The sequence below is a fragment of the Melozone crissalis genome, unplaced genomic scaffold, assembly GCF_028551555.1.
Source record: "Melozone crissalis strain CALT ecotype California unplaced genomic scaffold, PUWL_Pcris_2 ptg000007l_1, whole genome shotgun sequence".
Lineage (NCBI taxonomy): Eukaryota > Metazoa > Chordata > Aves > Passeriformes > Passerellidae > Melozone > Melozone crissalis.
In genome coordinates this window covers 8,078,249-8,098,918 of record NW_026535785.1, presented here as the reverse complement: position 1 = coordinate 8,098,918, position 20,670 = coordinate 8,078,249, and the positions used below count along the sequence as shown (strand labels likewise).

General features: G+C 56.5%; 1 protein-coding gene across 1 annotated transcript; it reads right to left on the bottom strand.

The window, feature by feature from the left end:
- Window positions 1–143: 143 nt before the first annotated feature.
- ZNRF1 (zinc and ring finger 1) lies at window positions 144–20,087 on the bottom strand. Its single transcript, XM_054296182.1, is given in 6 exon segments — window positions 144–1,456; window positions 1,605–1,695; window positions 1,789–1,894; window positions 2,518–2,613; window positions 19,443–19,794; window positions 19,796–20,087. Coding segments are annotated over 5 exon segments (705 nt in total). The 5' UTR covers window positions 19,889–20,087; the 3' UTR covers window positions 144–1,456; window positions 1,605–1,637.
- Window positions 20,088–20,670: the final 583 nt, after the last annotated feature.

Here is a 20,670-nt window from a genome sequence, read left to right as displayed (position 1 = left end):
GTGCCAGGTGGGAGCTCTCTGGCACCTGCTGAGCACTACTGTGGCCATCCCCACGTGGCAGGCACAGAGAAGGGGAACTGGCGTGGTTGGGGGGCTCCAGCACCCCACTGGCATCGTCTGCTTCACCAAGAAAGCCAGTGAAATAAAATAACAGTGAATGTTTTATTGAACATTGTTTTAATACCATATCAAAACACCTTGACTAATGAAGGAAGCTCCCCCCAAGCTCTGAACTCTTTTTTTCCCCCGTTTTTTTTTTTAATATATAAATACAGAAAGGTTTCCCGCAGGGGCACGGCCACCGGCAGGGGAGGTCTCACCAACGACAACGCGCCCGCCGCGCCAGGAGGGGACGGGGATGGGCGAGGGGGTCACTGCCATGAAATGACACCGTCTTGGCACCTCCAGCAAAGCCACCCCTGCGACTCGGGGTGGCTGGGAGCATCCAGGGGGCCGCTGGGGCCTTCCCCATACCCTCCTCAAAAGGGTCCAACTCAAAGCCGATGGAAAAGAAAGAGGGGAGGCAGTTTTGGCAAGAGGAGCCCGGCGAGGGGGCACGGGAGGGGCGGCGGGGATGCTGCAGCTCTCCAGTCTCTGAGTGGTTATAGCTGAGTTAAAGAGTGACCAGTCTGTAAACATCACCGGGGCAGGGAAGCTCAAATTGAAGAACACGCCAGTCAACACGAAGCTTCAGTTGTGGTTTGTTGTTTGTTTTTTTTTTTCTCCGTTTTCTCTTTTTTTCTTCTTTTTTTTATCCTTTTTTTCCTTTTTTTTTTTCTCATTGTAAACACTTGAAAGACGGACCCCTGCGACTCAGCAGGGGGGAGCAGTGTCCCCGCTCCCGGCGTGGGGCAGAGTCCCCATCTCAACGCTGCCGGGGCCCGGGGTGGAGATCTCCAAAAGGGAGATAGGAGAGAGGAGGAATTTCCCGTTTAGTCAGTGCAAAAAACCGAGCAGAGCCCCCGGGCGAGTCCGGGTGGGAGGTGGGGGGTTGCCGGTGAGAAATGCCACGTGCTCCGTTTGGCCGGCTGTCCCCCGGCAGCTTTCCCCGTTCGGTTCGGGGACAAAAGCCAAACATCATGGCAGGGTTTCGGCCGAGGGCGTCCCCGGGGCCTCCCTGGCAGGCAGAGCTCTCCTGGTGACCAGCGGCTGTGGAGGGGAGAGCAGGTCGCTCCGCTTTTCTCACACTGTCGTCTCCTGGATGTTTCTTTTTGTTTTAAGTCTTTTAAATTAAAATTTAAAAAAAACACAACAAAACAAAAAACAAAACAAAAAGCAGAAAAACAACAGAACAAATAAAAAGAATAAAATAAAATAAAAACTGCGCCGTTGTCCCAAGTGGATTCAAGTTTCTGGGTTTTATTTTTGTCTTCTCGAGGAATTTAAAGTCAGCCCAAAACTCCAGGCGGGGCAGGGGGGACGGGGAGAGGAGGTACAGCAGGTATAGCAAGGTGCCCTGCAAAGGCAGAGAGAGACCATCCCGGGTGAGGAGCAGGAGCCCTGGCTGTCACGTCCCACCCTGTCCCACCCTGTCCTCCACTTCCAGCCCTGGATTTAAAGCCACCATGGGAATGTCCCTTCTGAGCAGCCCACCTCAGGCTCACCTTAGAGAGAAGTCAGCAAGCACGCTCGGCGGGTCAATCAGAAGGATGCTCTGGGCAAGATCTGTTCACTTCAAACCATGAGTCTATACAGCTGCAAGAGGAGAGCGTGTTACCAGCATGCTGCTGAGCCTCAGGTGTGCCTGCCTGTCCCCTTGCCACCCGCCTGGCTGTCCCCTCATGGTACCTTTTGTGATAAATGCAGAGGCAGGGCAGCCTGGCTATCGTGTCCCCCTGCAGCAGCTCCTCCAGGCAGATCACGCACTCGCCGGCGTCCTTGGTCAGCACGTCATCTGGGAGGGGAGGACAGGGCAGCAGTGAGACAGGGACCACCAGAGCACTCCCCTCCCTGGGATGGAGCGGAGCCCAGGGTCACTGCTGCGGGGGCAGCCGGGATGGGGTGGAATGGCAACAGTGCTGGGAAACACTGGCAGGAGGCTCCTGTGGAGGGCATGGGTCTGGGGCATCTGGAGTGAACACAACCCTTATCCTGGCTTCCAAAAATCACCAACCAGTGGGGGGTAAGCATCACTCCCACACTAGTGGTGGGAGAGAGGTGGGAGATGCCGGAGCTGGAGCTTGCAGCCCAGCGCTCAAGGCCAGCAAGGAGGGGAGGAAGGCAATGACCCTTTGGGGGACAGCCCAGGAGGACACGTGCCAGCAGAGCTCCCTCTGGCACCACGGGGAGGGGAGGGGGCCCCCTCGGGGTAGGGGGCTGTTACAAAGGAGCCTGAAAGCAAAAGGAGCAAGGCTTGAGCCATGACAGGGGAGCAGAGTGGAGCAGCACCATCCTGCCGGAGCACAGCCCCCTTGGGAAGCCCAGCCAAGCTGCCTGCCCACAGCAAACGGCTCTTCAGCCACCCGGAGCCTCCCAGGGTGACAGGACGCCGTGTCCCCCACTCAGCCTGGCCCTTACCGTTGTAGGAGAGGCGAGGTTTGCTCAGACACATGATAAAGTGCATTTCCATCTCGTCAGAAGCCACAGATTTGGAGCAAATGGGGCACTTGAAACCTGGAAGGAGAGCAGAGAGACGAGCCCTTAGCGAGGGCAGCAGGAGTCATCCACCCTGCATCCCGGGGAATCCCTGGGGCCATGGGGGGCACGGCAGCGGGCAGCCCCTCACCTGCTGCCTGCATGGTGACCCTCACCCCACACAGCACCCGCTGGGCACCCGCTCATCCTGCGCCGGCCACCAGCAGCCGCCAGCGTGGGGACAGCCACCGAACAGGGACAGCCGCCGAGCCGGTGCGCTGGCCGTCCCTGTGCCCGCCGCGCAGAGGGCACGGACAGCGTGCCAAGGCACTGCACACGTGGCCATCAGCTGCTGCCAGGCCTTAAAGGGCGAGCAGCAGCCTGGGGCACGCAGCACTGAGCCACCAGCAGTGCATGGGCACGTCCCTGTGCCTGGACAGTGCTGTCCCTGCTGCCAGAGCTCAGCACCACATGGCTGAGACAGAAAAGCTGCAAGGAAGGAGTTTTTTCTAAGGCTGCTGCACAGGACCGGCAGTTTGGAGCATTAAACACAAATGGCTGCTTTGTCCAGCTTTTCACAGGAGTGAAGTGAGTGCTCACCCCTCTGATGCCAGCCTGCCTCCCCAGAAGCAGGGGGACACTGCAGGCTGATGAGCCAGCTTGACCTTGGCCCTGCCTGGTGGTTTGTGTTCTTGGATGAAGCTGGATGGGATGCCCAGATCTGCTCTGTGACCTTGCTTGGGGTGGTGCCAGGGTGTCACACCAGTGTCACACCTGCTTGAGCCATGCAGACCACCACGGCATCGCCCCCAGCCCCGCTGAGCGAGGCTGTCCAAATGCAGTTTGCAAGCCCCAAACTCACAAGGAGCAGAACCCCAAGCAGCCCTGTAGGTCACCCCCCTCTGGGACTCCCTGCCCTTCCACTGCAGCCAGCTCAAGGCCACGAGGTTTGTCACTGCCCAGCAGAGCAGCGCAGCTCGAGCCGAACACGCGCGTGCCACCACCACGGGTTTGCACCAGAATATCCAGCAATTCCCTGCCTGCAGAGAGGGAGAGGGTAATTTAAGGATCTGCCTTCTAAAAGCAGATCAGGTTTGACTGCAGTGCTGCTTAAGAGCTTTCTTCATATATATGCAAAGGCTGCTCAGGAATGAAAAGAAAAAGAATGTACACAAATTATCTCAGGATGAATCAGGTTCTTGTTTGCCACCATGTGGATGTGGACAGGGCATTTTTTTTTTTTGCTTCTTGTAAGAGACAAAGTACAGGGTGGCTTTAAGGAGAGGCAGCTCAGACCTCTGCTGTGCAAACAGCCCCTGTAACTTCTCAACACTCCAGTGCTCATTAGCAGCAGTGATAAATACAGTTCACTTCCCAGGTCCTTGGATCCTGCCCCTCCAGAGTGCCGTTATTTCCCAGGAGGGTGCAGCAAGGATGAGCACTATGGATGGCATGGGATTGGCTCTAAAAGGACCTGCTAAAAGAAGAAGCCTCAAGCCCAGCAGTCCTCCAGTGGGGTGTCCTGCTGTCTGCAGCATTGCCACCCTGGGAACAGATCCCTGCCCAGCCTGGCTGAGCCACAGGGTGTCTGCTCTGAGTCCAGCCCCAATTGCACCAAGCCCCAGGCGACAGGGCAGTGCTGCAGCCAGGGCCTCGTGGGCAGCAGCACCGATCTGCCTCCTCCTCTCCAGCCTAATTTTACTCCTGACCGATTTATACCTTGTGGCAGCCGTGCCCATTAGCTGAAGTCGTTGGTTTTTTCCTCCTCCCAAGTGTTTACCCGCCCGGTGTATTTATAGCGTGGGTAGCTCAGATGGCCTCCCAGGCTGCCTGCTGCGAGACCCAGCCGGCCTCCCCTTGCCAGACACCCTCCTGGTGCCCCTCTCCCCTGGCAGCCCGCCTGGCCTGGCCCTGTCCCCGCCTGAACTGCTCCTGCCTGGCACGGAGGGGCTGCCAGCGCCACCAGCACCGGTCCTGCCGGGAGCTCTGGGCACTGCTTCCAGCAGCACCTCCCTGGAACGGCTGCGAAGGGCTCCCTTTGGGAAAGGCATTTTGTCTGCAACCTCTGTGTCAGGGCACGGCGTTTGTAGAGATTCAGTACTGTTCCCTGAGCTGTGTGTGGGCAGACCTCGTTTCCTCTGGTCCCCCCTTTTCTGTGCCAATGTGTTATTTTAAACAGCTGTCCCAGATCTGCCAGCTCCGGCAGCACCCGAAGGGATCCTATGAGATGCGCAACCAATGTAAAGGGAAAAGGCCCCAGATGAAACTGCCTGGTCTGAGGCTGCCAGGGCATGGCTGCCAGCAAAGCAGCAGGGCCAGGCAACGAGCAGGGTCCTCTGCAGGCTCAGCGAGCGGCTGTTGCTGTATCTCCAGGCCTATTTGCTAGCTGGGATAGCTTTAGCACGGTTATAAATAGCTGGCATGAACACTCCTCATGCTCCTCACTGCTCCCTGGGCAGCTGGCTGGGGCACCAGGACTCCTGACACCACCACAGCCCCGTGGCAAGGACGTGGGGACATTGGGCAGACAGAGGGGCCCAGGCTCAAGCCCCAGCACGTATGTGGCATCCTCCAGCCAGGCAGGTCTGGGGGCTGAGCCAAGTGCAGAAGCACACACACACTTTTCTGGCTCTGCACTTCACAAGATAGAGGGGGGAAAAAAAGGAAAGATGAATATGCAGTTCATAAATTCCCAAGTTTGAGCAGGAGTGAGGAGCTGGTGTGGAAAGGCCCCCAGGGCGGGGGGCTGCCCTGCACCCCAGCTGTCGGCACAAATACTTGACATTGCAAAAGCAACTGCTTGTGTTCCTCTCCATGGCAGGCACAGGAGCCCACCACCAGAGGGAAAGGGGAGGCAGAGGTGAACTCCCCACCCCTCCTCCAGGTGACCTTTGGGTGAGGGTGATAAGCAGTGAAGCAGCGAGGCCAGGGGACAGCCAGCACCAGGCAGCAGCAGGCACCCAGCCCGGTGCCTTGGAATCTCTTCACAGCTCAGGCAGGAGCCAGTCCTGAGGATGAAAGAGCTGCTCTCCACATGGCCAGCCTCCTCCAGGCCATGGTATTTTCCACATTCCCCGAAATCCCCGTTAATTTATCCTGCCTAAGCTGCCAGCCGGAGCAACGCAGGAGATTACATTTTGACAGCTGCTCATGGAAAATTCAGCTCCCTCCCTCCTCCTCAAGCCCTTTATGTCCTCCTCCCACATGCCTTAAAAAAAAGAGAGGAAGGGCCCAGCTATTCCTCCATGCCTGGGCCTCCCACACCCATGGGGAGGCCCGGGGGTTGCTCCAGGGAAAGGCCATGGACACTTCCCCCCTGCCAAGGCATCTGGTGCAGCTGGTGATGCTCCTGCCCACGGCACATTAAACCTGAAGCTGGCACTGTCACCTCATGCAGAAATGTGTGGGCAGGTAGCAGCTCCCAACAACAGCAAGTGAAGAAGAGGAGGGTGCTGCAGGAAGGGGGCTGGCTTGGAAAGGCAGGTTCAGGTCGAGACCTGGCCTCTTGCACCTTGCAGGAGACTTTGAGAAAGCCAAGGGCTTTGCAGGGCTGTGAGACAGGCTGGCAGGTGATCTAATCTCTCCAATGGCTTGGTCTAGAAACCAGGAGCAAGTGGTGCTGGTGCTCTCCAGAGGCTGCTACCCTCTGAGTATTTTTAGGAAGGTTACATGGTTAATTTTAGAGAGTTGGGCACAGTAGAGCTGGGAACCTCTGAAAATCTCCACCCCGTGCTATGAATGCTGAAAAAGCCTGGTGGTTAACCCTCACAGTGCCAAAAGCAGTCACAGAACTGCAAGGATTTTAGTGATGGTGGCAGGATTGAGACACCTTTCCAACTCATTTCTAAGTATCCCAAACAGAGCTGATTCTGGAGCTGGGATAGGAAATTCCCATCACTTGTGCCTACTGAGCAGTACAACAGGGTCAACCACACTGTGTCCTGAGATTAGAAGTGGCTGCTCCCTTTGGGGGAGCGAGACCACGTCCACAGGAGCTGCCAGCCTGTCCCAGATCCAGGGAAAGGCATGTGCCATGTCTACCTTCACCTGCCAAACCCTCCTCCTGCTAGGGGTGCCTCCAGGCAGATGGCTTCTGGCCATGGTGCCATCAGGAGCAGCCCTGGCAGGAGGACAGCGTGGCTGTGTCACTGGCAGGTGGCTGACATGGAGAGCAGCAGCTTTTCCACTGCACAGCACCTCCAGCAGTGGGAGGAGGACACCAGTGGGGATGATGTGCCCTGAAGGCAGGAGGAAGCAGCAGCCCAGGCTCAACAGCCCACACAGCATTCACCAACTGGATCCTGGTTGCCCAGTCTCCCACTGCTGCCATGGGATAAACCAGGAGCCCTGGGAGTGGAGGCAGCAACACAAACTCCCCAAAATGTGCCTGACCCAGGAGTGATCTCTTCCCTGGTGCCCAGCACCCCACAGGACACCTGGAGAGCCAGGGAGCTTGGGTAAACTCCAGGCTGCCTGATGATGATGGAAGATCTGGAAACCTCAGCTGCACAGCCCATCGCCATGTCTCCAGAGAGCATCCTGGGCTCTCAGCCAAGGGAGCTGGCTTAGACCAGGTGAGGATGCATCCAAACATGAGATAAAACCAGGGAATATTTGGCCCAAGCATGGAGTCCTGGTGCCTCCTCCTTGCTGAGTAAACCATGAGCATCCCACCTTCCACCAGGCTTCCCTAACACTGCCAGCTGAACCAGCAGCATGTGGAAGCTGGAATACATGGATCATGTGGGAAAACCTGGACTAATGATTGAGGAGGAGGGAAAGACTGAAGGACTTTCAGTCCAAAGCATGTGGGGTTGGGTGAGGCAAAGGGGTTCCAAGTCCTCCCCTTCCCTTACCCCTTGAGGGCTCCAGCAGAGCCACAGGAGGGAAGAAAGGATCAGGAAGGAGCTATTCTCTGTGCCAGCCAAGTGAAGGAAATTTGAAGAGCCAAGATATTCAGACCCCACATCTCCTAGAAAATAAATTCCCTCTGGGTTTAAAGCAGCCTCATTTTTTTAAATGACGGTCACAGAGCAGCGCATTGGAGATGGCACAGGGATGCACAAAGCACCTCCCCAGCACTGGGGCACAGCAGGGACTGGCAGCTGAGCACGCCATGAGTGTCCCCTGATGAGTGGAAGCCAGCATGGAAGTGATGCTCTGCCAGCCTCAGCCATGCAGGAGGCAGCACCAAGAGCCTGCAGGCCAGGGCACTCTGCAGAACCAGCCAGGATCCACCTCCCCCAGGAGCCAAGGCCCAAGGCAGCCTTGCTGCCTCAGCAGGACTCAAGGCACTGGGTGAGCTCCACCATGCTGGGCTATTGTGCAGCACAAGGGCTGACACGAGCAGGGACACGTAGGCAGGAAGGAGTAAAGCACTTAAGCTGCCTCATTTGCCAGCTTTGAAAAGGGAGTGTCCTTCCTCCTCATTCAAGGCTGCAGAGAGGCTGGAGAGCACAAAGGATGGGCCCAGAGTGGAAATAAGATATCACACCTTCCTGGGGATAGCAGGAAGCAGGGCTGGGGGATGCCAGTGAACCAGCTCCAGATGATCAGCCAAGCAGGGGATGTGGCTTGGAAAGAAACTCAACCATTTGGATGGCACATCTCTGGATGGCAGTGCTTGGAAAGAAACTCAACCATTTCTGCTGCCTTGGCAGAGGGATGGTCTTGCTCCATCCCCATCCCACCCCACCACTTCCCTGGTGATTGAGTCAGCTCAGCTTGCTGGGAAGGGAGAAAAGAAATGTTTGTCATATGAAAGCAGCACCCAAAAAAGAAGCTACTTCAGTGCAAGGCCAGGTTTTCCAAGGTCTAAGAAAAGCTGTCCCTGGTGTGCAGTAGCCCCTGGCAAAGGCCACAGGTGGCAGCTGTCTGCTGTCAGGTCAGCCACACACCAGCCAAGGGTGGCAGGGATGTGCCATGGAACACCAGGCTGGCCAAGGGCAGCACAATCCTAATGCTCCAGGCATTGTGTTCTGGAGACACCTCTGTCCACTAGGCATTAGTGCTTCAGGTGGGATGTAGGGAAATCACTGGGGTCAGAGATATGCAGGACACATAGAGCAGAGGGGCTGGGTGACACATCACAGAAACCCAGTGCTAGCTTGCTGCAAGCCAGGAGGCAAAGCTATTTCTTTTTTAGCCAGTTGGGTTCTTATGGAGGTGGTGGAGGAGGATGGGAAGAAGGAGAACAGATTGCAATTCTGGGGCTGAGGAAAGCTGGAGAGTTGCAAAGGAGCAGGAGACACAGGAGAGGGAACCCCACAGGAATATTTGCTCCAGAGCAGCCAAAGCTATTGATTCTCAGCAGATGGACACACCAAAGCCTTACAAAACAAAGAGGCCTGGTTATATGGTCACTGGATGTCCAGACACCAAGTACCCTCCTTGCCTGACATTGTTTGAATGGTGATCCTTTCGTGGTTGCAATTGCAATTTTTGAGCAGAAGTACCTAAGCTAAAGACAGAGATCATCTCCCTCATATAGCTCAGGCTATACTGCAGGATCAGTTCCCCTAGTCTGGATGAAAAAGGTAACTTCTCAGGGTCACCCTGTCTTCTGGCAAGTCCTAGTTTACTGCAGAAACACTCCCCCAGCTGCTGGGAACAGGTTTCATAAGTATGTGTAGCCCAAAGCTAATTTTAGCACCCCAGAGAAGAGCAAAGTTAAGCAGAGGGGTCCTGGGTGATAGCCCAGCAAAGGCATTAACACCTCCAACTCCTGCTGTCGGGCTGCAGGGCTCACATTTACCAAATTACAACCTACCCAGGGCTCCTGCTAGTCACAAAACAGGTCTGGGGCCATGGCATGGCTCAGGAGAACTGCAGGGATGCTCTGGTGCTGCCTCCACGCCTCTCAAGGGTGCTCAAATCCACTGCCCAGAGCGGACAAGGATCCTGCAGGCACACCTGGGAATCTCCAAAGGGTTTGCCTGAGTGCCCGCTTTTTTCCTCCCACGTGTTTCATAGGAAGGAGGAGGCCCAGCCAAGGCCCTGCTGAGGGCAGCAATGATTGGCAAGGTGCACAGAGCCAGCAGGGTGGGAGGGGTCCCAGTGCTGAAATGAAGGAGCTCTCTGGCAGCACACTGGGATGCAGCAATTTGGAAATCAGAGCAGGAAGGGGCAGAATGGGGCACTTTGGCTTGGCAGGGCTGGGAGGGAGCAGCAAGGCAGTGTCACGTGGGGACTGTGGGGTGAGTCATTTCTGACTAAGACATCCGCTGGGGAGGCACCCACGGAGTCCCCAGCGCCAGGCTCCAGCACTGAGCAGCTGCCAGAGGAATTCCCGCTTTTGGAAAGGTTGAAACACCAAAGGCTGACCTGAGCCACTCCCAAACCCAGCTGGATCTGACTCCACGGGGTGATTTGCTTTCTGACCCCTGGATTTTCCCAAAGTACAAAACTTGTGCTCTGATGCTGCCAAGGTTCATCATGCCTCATCTTCAGATGATCTCGTGGGAGGATGATGGGACACTCCAGAGGCACACGATGACATGCCCTGGCTTTGTGATGCTGGGAGTATGGCCAAGCACTGATGGCATCCATATACCCTTCCTGCCAGGGGTGATCCCAAACAGCTCCTGGGACACCTCCTCCCCAGGCATTCCACAGCAGCACTGCATAAAGAGCACCATGGAGGGTGTCTTTGTGCCTGGGCCATGGTGGCAGGATCATTGAGGCAACTGTTGTCCATCAGTGCAACATCCCCAACCCTTGAGGGGCATGAAAAGAATGACACATTGCTTTTTTGGGGTGGAGAAAGGGCAATTTTTATGTAGTGGGCAGCAATCAGAGCATAAAAGACACACAGAGCTGCACCCACCCACAAGAGTGCATGGCTATGGAACACTTGTGGACAGTTCACAGTGGTTATTTCTGCAGAAATACAAAAAAAAAAAAGGAATTTTTCCACTACTGGAAAAAAAAAAATCTTAGTGAGGAGCATGCTGCAGAGGAAGCCCTGACCTCACCTGCCCCTCCCAGGGAGGAAGGGCTGCATGGCACAGAGCATCTCCCTGCTCCCCAGGAGAGGCTGTGATTGCTGAGGGACACCCAGTGAATGCCCCAGGCTACCAGGACAGCAGCAAGGGGAAAAAGCAGCTGCAAAGCTGGGGGTGATCACCCTTCTCTGCTGTACTTGGTGCAGAAGGGGAGGGATTCTCCACAGCACCCAGACAGGCAGCATGAGCACTGCTTTGACAGCCAAAGGCCAGGGATTTGGGAGGGAGATCTATGTTGAGGATGGGGATACACCACTCCAGAGCTTCCCAGCTGCCTTTGGAGCATGGAGGAGGCTGGCAGACAGAGTCAGCTTTCTGCAGCCCTCCAAACACAAAGCACAGCATCTCAGAGGAATGGGCCCCTCAGAGAATGGCAGGGTCTGCCCACACTGGATCCTGCTGGAGGGGGCAGGAGGGGCTGCACACTGTGCCACAGGCAGGAACAACCCTGCCCAGGTGCCCCACCTTCTCTGTCCTTGTGCTTCAACATGTGCCAACCTCAACATAAAAAGGGCTCCTTCTGAGGAAGGAGACAGTGGGGCTGCAGATGACAAAAATCCCAGACAGCTGTGGGGTTTGAAGTTCTCTCTTCCCCATCACAAAAGGCAACAGCCAGAGGAGCAGAGTGTAACACCACTTCCAGAGCCAGGCAGGGCCTTGTGAAGCAGCATCTTCCCATGAAACATTCACCCAGGACTGGGTGCAGGGTGCCACCTGCTCTGTACTTGTACTTGTACTGTACAATGTCTACAGGGAGCAAAAAGAAATCAAAGGCGTCTAAAAAAACCCTCAGAAGGGTAAGATCCAGGCAAATAGCAGACTTCAAGGGCTGTGAAATCAGGCACAATAAATAAGCAAATGGACATTAGTTTCAAAGCAGCAAGATCTGACTGGGGATGAGCTGAAATGCCAAGGCAGCCAAGGCAGGGTGCTCAGCCTCAGCCTGTCCTGCTCAGCACCAGCTTACCTGAGGTTTGGCTCCAAAACTGATCTCAGCCCAGACTGACTCGACCTCCCTGCAGACAATAACTTGGGCATCTGCCTAGAGCCAACCTCACCTCCTTTTCCCTGCCTACACATGTCCAGGCCTTGGATGCATGGATTGAAAGGTGGATCTAATTCCCCTGCAGCACTTCTGATGAAGTGCAGCTCCATCACCTTGTAGGAAGAGCTCCCAAATGAATGACTGCAATTACCCCAGCAGCAGGAGAAAGTGCAGCTTTTCCCCTCACTGGTGACAAAGGCTTCTCCACAAAACAATCCCTCAAATACCCACCAGCCCAAGCTGTAATGCAACCATCCAGGATGTGAAGAGCAGAGCTCCTGGCACCACTCTCAAATCACTGGGCTGTGATCAGAGAAACTCACAGCCATGGTGAAAGCCAGGGGGAGAAAAAAGAAGGCAGCAAGAGACACAGAGGATATAGAAATGCCAGTGGTCTCATCCTGGAAGGACATAAAATGCTGGGCAGGGACATGGGGCAGGGTCAGCATCACTGAGTTCTCCTGCCTGACTGCTGCTTTCCCCCTCTTGTGTTGCAGACAGCTGGCCTCTAAAAATACCCACTGTTGTCACGCTGTCCTGCCTGCTTAGGCCAGGAAACTGCTCTGAGCAGCTTTCAGTTCCATTCTTCATCTGCACTGCTGTGCTTCCCTCACCAGGACCTGTCCCAGCCCCTCTCCTGTGCCTGGCAGGTGACAGTCTCTCTGGATCTGTGGCCATAACTTGACATAAACTCAATTAACCAAGGGTGCTAACTGGGAATATACAACCCTGGGAAATTTTTGCTAGGGTTGCTGAAACTAGCAAAAAGGTAAATATTTCTACAGCATCTCTCTGCTTCTCTACAAAGTGCCACAAGACTGTTCCAAGGCTCACAGTCTAATTTCATGCCACTGGGAACCCCACAGCTACATGAGCGTGCACGAGCTCAGGGAGTCACAAATTGCCCATGACACCAGCAGGGTCAGCCTGGTGCTGATGCTGGCCAGCTCTGGCCTATAGGGAAGGAGGGGAGAGAAGGGTCAGCTTCACCTCAGAGGTGTAGTAGTACAGCCTCTCCAATGGTGATGTCCATCCCCAGTGGGAAACACACCCTGGATGAACAATCCCAGCTGCCCACAGACCCACACTGGGTCTGAGTGATGCATCTGCTTGGGTTCAGCTGGTGGCACATGGCACAAACCTGGAGGCACAGGGACCACAGTGGGCAGCACCAATGTATGAAACCCCCTGCCAGCAGCACAGAAATCAGCCATGAAGATCTGCCTGCTGCTTCTCTGGCCTTTCCTCTCACCTTCCTCAAATCCCAGATTCTAGGGACCTGCAGCGGGCTGGAAAGTTAAACCAGGACAAGGGAGAAGCAGAGCCTGTCCCCCAGCACAGGCATTGCCCTCCCCTGGCTGCAGCCCAGCAGGGCAGGAAACCTGCCAGCAGCGGGCTCTGCCCACGGAAACGCTGTGCAGCAGCACGAGAAGAGGCCCCAGGCACCAGAGCTTCCTGAAGCTGCACCTCCAGCAGCCTCCCATCGCAAAGCACTCAGCAAAAGCATTCAGGCACACAGCACCTGCAAGGGACAGCAGGAGCACCCCTGGGGGGACTCAAGCCCCCAGTGGGTTCACTCCCATTTGAAACCTAACTGGTGGAACTGGTGCAGAGAGGACATTTAAGGCCCAGCTTTAACCAGTCTTGCTCTATCTGAAATTAAAAAATTGGTGTTCCTACAGGGGGAGGCTTGTTGTACCCTGACGTACAGCCAGGCCAAAGCAGGTGGGCAAAGTGCTCTGCATCAGGGCCTGCTGCTTTACAGCATCACTTGGCTGCTCATGCACATCACTCCCAAGCCCTTGTGATTCCAGTTTTCAAGGGAACCAGGAGAAAGCCAGGTCACATTTACTCAAAACCAAGTACTCAGCACATCTGGGGTTTTGGTGTACCAGCAGCAGATGCCACAAAATGCACCTCGTGGTTGCCCACCATCTGTTTGGGGCACCACAAGACTGGTCCCTGCAAAGGGAATTTATCTGGAGAGCCCTTTGCTGCCTGTCTGATCTGTCACATGAGATATTACATTGGAGGGGGAAAGAAAAAAAGCTTCTTTTTTTCTCCTCCTCCAAAGTGGGCTTTTCTCCCTCCCTGCGCTTCTCTTGAAATTAATTTTCAGCATTTAGCAGCATTTTCCCATGACTCTGTGCGCCTGCCTTGGCCAGGTGCCAGCCTGATACTGCTCCTCCACCAAAGATGTCTGTATCTGATTGATCCTCCGGCCAGTGAGCGGGAGAGAGAGGAGAGAGAAGCTTTAATAGCACATTAATAAATAAGAGAAGCCTTTACGGTTATTCCAGTCACCGGAACAAACATCTCAGCAAAACAAACCAGCATGGGATAAACTTACGTCACAGGCTGGGAAGACAATCCTGGCTGGGAAGTGGGTCAGCCCAGGAGCACGAGAGCATCATCCTCAGCATCTCTACAAGATACATGAGTGCAAGAGGGAGAGGGCACCCAGCTACCCTGTGCTGATTTATGCACAGGTCTATAGAGCAGAGAGCACAGTTAATGTGCACAGGAATTGGTGCCTCGCTCCTGAGGGAAGCAGCTGGGATTTCAGAGGGCACTGGGGAGGCAAAGGCAGAGCAGAGACAGCCTGAGCTCGCTCTCACTGGAGCCTGAAGATAACTGCTGCCACCGCCGGCCCCGCGCGCACCACGCCAGCGTTGACGCACTCCAGCTCCAGCCTGGGTGTGCACTAAAGCTGCCTCTGAGCCTCCCATCTTCAGGTGTTCAGCACTGTGATCTTCCAAGGCAGCTTCTGCCTCTTGCCTCATCCCAGGTGGATGGTGCCCAGCTGGCTCAGAGAAGGCAGAAGCACAAAGCATCCTCTCCAGACCTGGAGATCCCAACAGCTGAACACCACCACTGTGGGGAGTCACCAGGACTGTTTCTGCACCCACTACCCAAATGATCCACAGGTCTGGCAGTGACGCAGGTGCTTGACCTGGCTGTCAGACAGTAACCAGCACCAAACCCACAAAAAGATGGTTTGAGGACAGTAATCTTTGGAAATTTCCACTAGCAAAAATAGATTCAGAATGGCAAGTTTGTGCAGACCTTGGGGTGCCCTTCCCCTGGCCCAGCTCCTGGAAGCGGGGAGGGAGGCACATATGACGTCTGCATGTTGAAACATAGATTCAGTTGGAAGGGAACCACAAGGATCATCAAGTCCAGCTCCTGGCCCTGAACAGGACAACTCCAAGAATCACACCATGTGCCTGAGAGCCTTGTCCAAATACTTTCTGAGCTCTGTCAGATTTGGTGCTGCAATCACTTCCCTAGGGAATCTCCCATTGCCCAACCACACTTTGGGGAAAAACCTTTTCCTAACATCCTGTGTAAACCTCCCTTTAGCACAGCTCCATGATGCTCCCTTGGATCCTGCCAGTGGTCACAGAGAGCAGAGATCGGTGCTGACCCTCCAGTGTCCCTCCCATGGAAGCTGCAGCCCACCATGAGCTCTGCCCTCAGTCTCTTCTCCAGGCAGAACAAGCCAAGTGCCCTCAGCTGCTCCTCATATGGCTTCCCCTTTAGACCCTTCACTATCTTCATGTCCCACCTCTGGATGCCCTCTCACAGCTTTATATCCTTGTATTGTGGTACCTAAATCTGCACACCAGACCTGAGGTGAGGCCACAGCAGTGCAGAGCAGGACGAGCACCTCCCTTGAGCAGCTGGCAGTGCTGTGCCTGACACACCATGGGACACAGTGGGCCCATGTTAGCTGCCAGAACACACTGGTGACACTGGTGGCAGGACAGTCAGGGCTGAGAGCAGCTGACCAGCAAGCTACAATTCAGCCTTCTCATTCTGGTGGAGACTTCAATGGCAGGACTATCTGAAGAGCAAGGATTGCCAGACACCAGTGAGAAAAGGCTCAGGACTCAAAGCTGCTGGAGCTCAGCAAGGGTTCACCACAGACAGGCCTGTTCCCAGCTTGCAGAGACTGAGGCTGCCCCACACAGGAGTGCACACACACCTTGAGCTCACCCTCCAACAAACAGGCCCTATTTCCCACCCTGTTACTCTGGAGCCAGACTGAAGAGCACTTCCAGCCTTTTTGCTCTCAAACTGTGCCTGGAGAAGGACTCAGCCCAGCACCCTGGCTGCCATCTCTGCACTAAAATCCCTCCCATCTTCCTCAGGCTGGGGCCTCATGCTCCGGGAAAGTGCTGCTGAGAGAACACAGCAGCTCCTTTGGCAAAGAAAGCCTCCTGACACTGGTGCTACCAACATCCAGGACAAACAGCTTGCTTTGTCAGTGCACAGCAAGCCTGTGACACTCCTGGTGGTACTGCACAGGAGGATAAGCGAGGTGTTTCCTTGGGCTAGCCAGCAGACAAGGAGATAGGGATTTATTAGAGCTTCACTCAAGGGCTTTGGGTGATGAGTGGGATTTCCAGATAAACTTTAAGCTACTTACAGCCTCTGCAAACTCCCTTAGATCCTCTGATGAATAACATGAGACACACTGAGAGAACCATACAAAGCTGGAGACATGCAGCACTAAACCACATATCTCCCTTTTCTCCCTTCTTCTCACTATCCTTGGCTTTACTGAGAACTCCTAAATAGTCATAAACCTACAGAGGCAGGGTCAAGTGCTACAGGCAAATTCCAAAGTTGTGCAAGACGTGTCTTTTCCACTCATGGAGGTCAAGAAGTAGATCTCAGAAACCTTGGGCAGACAGGGAAATCCCAGAGCAGTTTCGGGTGGTGCTAGAACAGTTACATTGCTTGTGTAAGGCAGGCACGCCTTGGGAAAATCCCCATCAGGAATCAGGACTCACCCACACAGGTGGTGTCCACTCAAAGGAAGGGACAAGCTCCACCATAATGTCAGAGCTCCTTGCCCACCCCATTTGGAAGATATATGCAGGCTTCACTGTTCACAAGAGCAGCAGCTCTCCTGCCCTCATCCTGGGACAGGCCAGAGGCCATCAGCATCTCACTGCTCCTCCAACTCAGGCATCCCAGCAGCCACAGTGGAGCCCAGAGGGAATCAGCAGTGGCCTCTTCTCACTGGCCAGCCCCATGCACAGCACCTTACAGTGATGCTGCAGCATTCATTGGCTTTGGGGACCACTTTGTAACCTCCCTCTGCACAATCCTCATCACAATCCTCCTCTCTTCCTCCCCAGGCACACCTAGCTCTTCTGCAGGCCTTCAGCTGCAGAGAGGGGAAGGAGAGACACCAAGCAGGAAAGAGAGCTCAGCCTGCCCCAGCTCACTCCTCAGGGTCCCTGCTGAGGGGCCTGATGAGCCATGAAGCAGCACAGAAACTCGGCATGGCAGACATAGGAAGCAGCGAGGCGCCAAGACTATCTGTGTGCTCCCGTTATCACAGGCACGCTGCTGCAACAGCAGCACCTTATCACCGCCCTCGAGTCAGAGCTCCTCCCTGTCCCACTGAGGACCCCACAGAGCTCAGCTTGCACTTTGAGCTCCCAGCTCATCCCCCAAACCCAAGTGCTCCCTGAAAAACATGAATGCAAGAGAACAGCACCATCCAGGTCTCCAGACAGGGGCAGGCAGGGCAAGAATCCACTCTCCAGCCCTATTATCCACAGGGTTTGGGGGCTCCTCTCCTCTCCTCAGTAGCACAGCAGCTCAGGCAGATCCCAGGGATCCCAGGGCTCAGGCTGAGTGGGTTTGGCACGTTGGCAGGTCCCCTCATCCCCACCCTCGAGCCATCCTCCAAGGGAGCAGGGACAGTCACGCGCAGCAATGTCAAAGCTCCTCTCCATTTACCAGAGCACTGCTGCTTCAGCACTTTCCAGTGCCTAATGGAGTGGCTCAGCACCACGAGCGGAGCAGGTCGATGGGGAGGCAGGGGGGAAGACACAAGTGGCTCCTGACTGCCCTGCTGGAGGTTAACCAGCTGCAACGGGAGATTAACAGGAATTTCAGCAATCTTGCGGTGGCTTACTTCCCCCCTTCCCTGCAGTCTCCAAATCCTTCATTAACTTCTTACACTAAGAGAAGAAGAGTGCAAAAGTTAAATGAGCTCTGACAAGTTTTCAAAAGGGTTTTTAAGCATCCTCCACTCCTTTTGCTATTAATTAGCAACGAAGAACCACCACCGGGAGAGGCTTCGGTACAGAGTGAACAGCTCTCGCTGCTGCCCGTGCACGCCTCAGCTCAGCTCAAATACTCTCAGAGGGCCCCAAAAGAGGCACCAGAGAAACCCAGTTCTTGCAGCACTTCCCACAGCTCACGCTGCAATCTTTCAAGGACACCGTGTTTAACTTCGCAGCACTGCACTAACTCACTCCAGTGCCTGGAAAACAGCTCACTCCATTTTGCAGCTGGTTTATTTTTCTGAGCAGGTTTTTGCCTCTCAGCATTGCAGTTTAAAATGTAACTGATACTCTCTGACCAACCACTGTGAGCTGCAGGGTGTTTCTGTAATGAGACCCTCCTCACTACAGCACCAGGCACTGCAGAAGCCCCCGTGGCCCTCATTCCCACAGAGGCTTGTGGAATACCTGGAAGGATGCTGTGCCTTCATGTCTCTATGTTTAGAAACCAGAGCAGCAGCACAGTCTGTGCAAGGTCATGGAGCAAGAAAGTTTGCAGGAGCACTTGGTCTCAACTCCGGTGCCACACGCCAGCCCTCTCCATCTGCCAGGGAGCATGGCAAGCGCCTGGCTTACCCAGATCAATAGGAATCAGACCTGGGGATGCAGTGCAAGACACACAGCTTCCATCTAGCAGAGAACAGCAGCCCCTGGACACTGGGCAAAGTGAAAAAAAATCCCAAGATTTTTTTCTTTTCCCAAGAAGTAGGAAAATGGGCCCCACGAGACTCTTCTTGCACTTTGTTCTTATCCACTGCTTCAGTCTCAGGCCTTCCTGAAAATGAGGCATTGTCCCAAGGCATATTATGAAATTCCCAGACCACGTCACACAAGGAGAACACAGCATTTGCGAGGGGGACGGGTGGGAGAGAAATCCCAGACTATTCCAGGAAATACAAGGAGACATCCCTGAAATGACTTCCCCTCCAGCCAGGAGGGGAAGGGAGGACCTCCCACCTCGCTCCCTGTACCCAGCCAAAACTAGGTCAGTGACACAGCCCTGCTTGCAGGGAGAGCTCCTCTCCAGACACCAGGACACATGGAAGAGTCCAGCCAGGAGGGTGAAGGGGGTAACCTTGCCCCTTCCCACAGCCTGACAAGTTTCCTGTAAGAGAGCCCAGCTGGCCTCCCAGCCCTGTCAGAGAGGCAGGCAGTTCCTCCTCTGCTTCCTCCTAAGCAGCACAACCCTGCCAGCTGGCTCGAAAGAGAAAACCCACTCTGGCCTTTCCCTGGCCCTTTATCAGACAAAACAAAGGAAAAAAAAAGATCCCCACACCTTGCTTTCAAAGGCTTTCTCTGCTTCTTTCCCAGTTTCTAAGGCTATGAATTGCTATACCCGACTGGCAGCCCTCACACGCCTTCAGAAGAGACAAGGTGCTCAAGCTGGTTGCAAAACCCAAGGTCTTGGGCTACAGCACCCTCAAGGCCACTGTTCCCCAGGTCAAAGGGGGATGGGGTGGGGGTGCCACATCCACTGCTTCATATCCTAGAGCCAAAACACCTCCCTTCCAGAAAGCCTCCTCTCTTCACAACCCCTTCCTCCCTTGACCTTGACACAGATGCCAGCTCCAGCATGCACCCACCCGTCTGTGCCGGGGAGGGGATGAGGATGAGGGTCCAAGAGGGGGTCAGCTCCCCCTTCCCGGCCGAACCGCGCCCACCGCCGCCCCCGAGCACCCACGGAGGGAGGGAGGGGAAGCCGGGGGAAGGCTCCGGGGAGCCGGCACTCACCGCTGTGCGAGCTGAACCACCGCGGTGCGATGTGAAGGGGCAGCGCGTCGGCCAGCGAGGCCCTGGCGCCCAGGTACAGCATCCCGTCTCTATGGTGACCGCCTCCCGTCTCCTGGAAACCGTTGCCATGGGCGTACGTGGAGTCGGAGCCCGGACCGCCGCCGCCGCCGCCCGGGGCCCGCTCGGCCTCCCCCGCCGCCCGTGCCGCCGCCGCGTACAGCCCGAAGGGGACGGCGCCGGCCGCCGCCGGGTCCATGCCCATGCCGGCCACGGAGCTGACGGAGCGGCTGCGCAGCCCCATCGCGCCGCCGCCGCCGCCCGCCCGGTAATGGCCGAAGGGGGGCGGCCCCCCCCCCTCCTCCCGGCGGCGGCACGGCGCTGTCATCCGTCGACACCCCCGGGAAGGGGCCCCGCGAACGGGTCGCCGTGCTCTGCTTGCCCCCCATGTGGGCACCGCCGGGCCGGAGGGAGCCGAGCGACAGCCCCCCGCGGGGAACGGGGCCGCGCCGCCCCCGCTGGGAGGCGAGAGGGGGCGGAAGGAAGCGGGGGGGCGCGGGGAGCTACGGGCGAAAACCCATCCCCGCCCCAGGCATCCTCCCCCCGCCGGGCCCGCAGGGGCGAGGGCGCCCCGAGTCCGCCGCCGCCACCGCCGTCACCCCCGGCGGAGGCCGCCGAGGGCTCCGGGGCCGCGGAGCGGGGAGGGAGCGGCGGGGGAGGGGGGGGCTTGACGCCGGCAGGGTCGCTCCGCCCGCCTCGCTGGTGCCCGGGGCGCGGCCGGGAGCCGGGCGCGGATCAGCTGCGGCCCATGGGCGGCGGGGGCGGTGGGGGCGGCGCGCCCCGCTCCGCTGCGCTGCGCCGGGCACGGCCTCGCTGCGGCCGCCGCCTGGTGCTGGGCGCCGCGCCGGAGACAATAGCGGCCGGCAGCACGCATGCTCCCGCCCCCGGCCCCCCCGGCCCGCCGCCCTTAACCCCTGCACCGCCGCCGCCCGGCGCTGCGCTCGCCGCCGCCGCGGGACGCGGAGCCGCCGCCGCACCGACGAGCGGGCGCTGCCCCCCGGAACACAACCCGCGACCCACACCACGCACACATCTTGCTCTGTAGCGGGGCTGCGACCACCCTCGGGCCTCTGCGGCCAGAGCCGCTCCGGAGAGGCCGGGCCCGCACGGGGACCCCCCCCTCGGGCCGTGGGACCCCCACCGACTCCACGGGACTCGCTGCCCCGGTGCA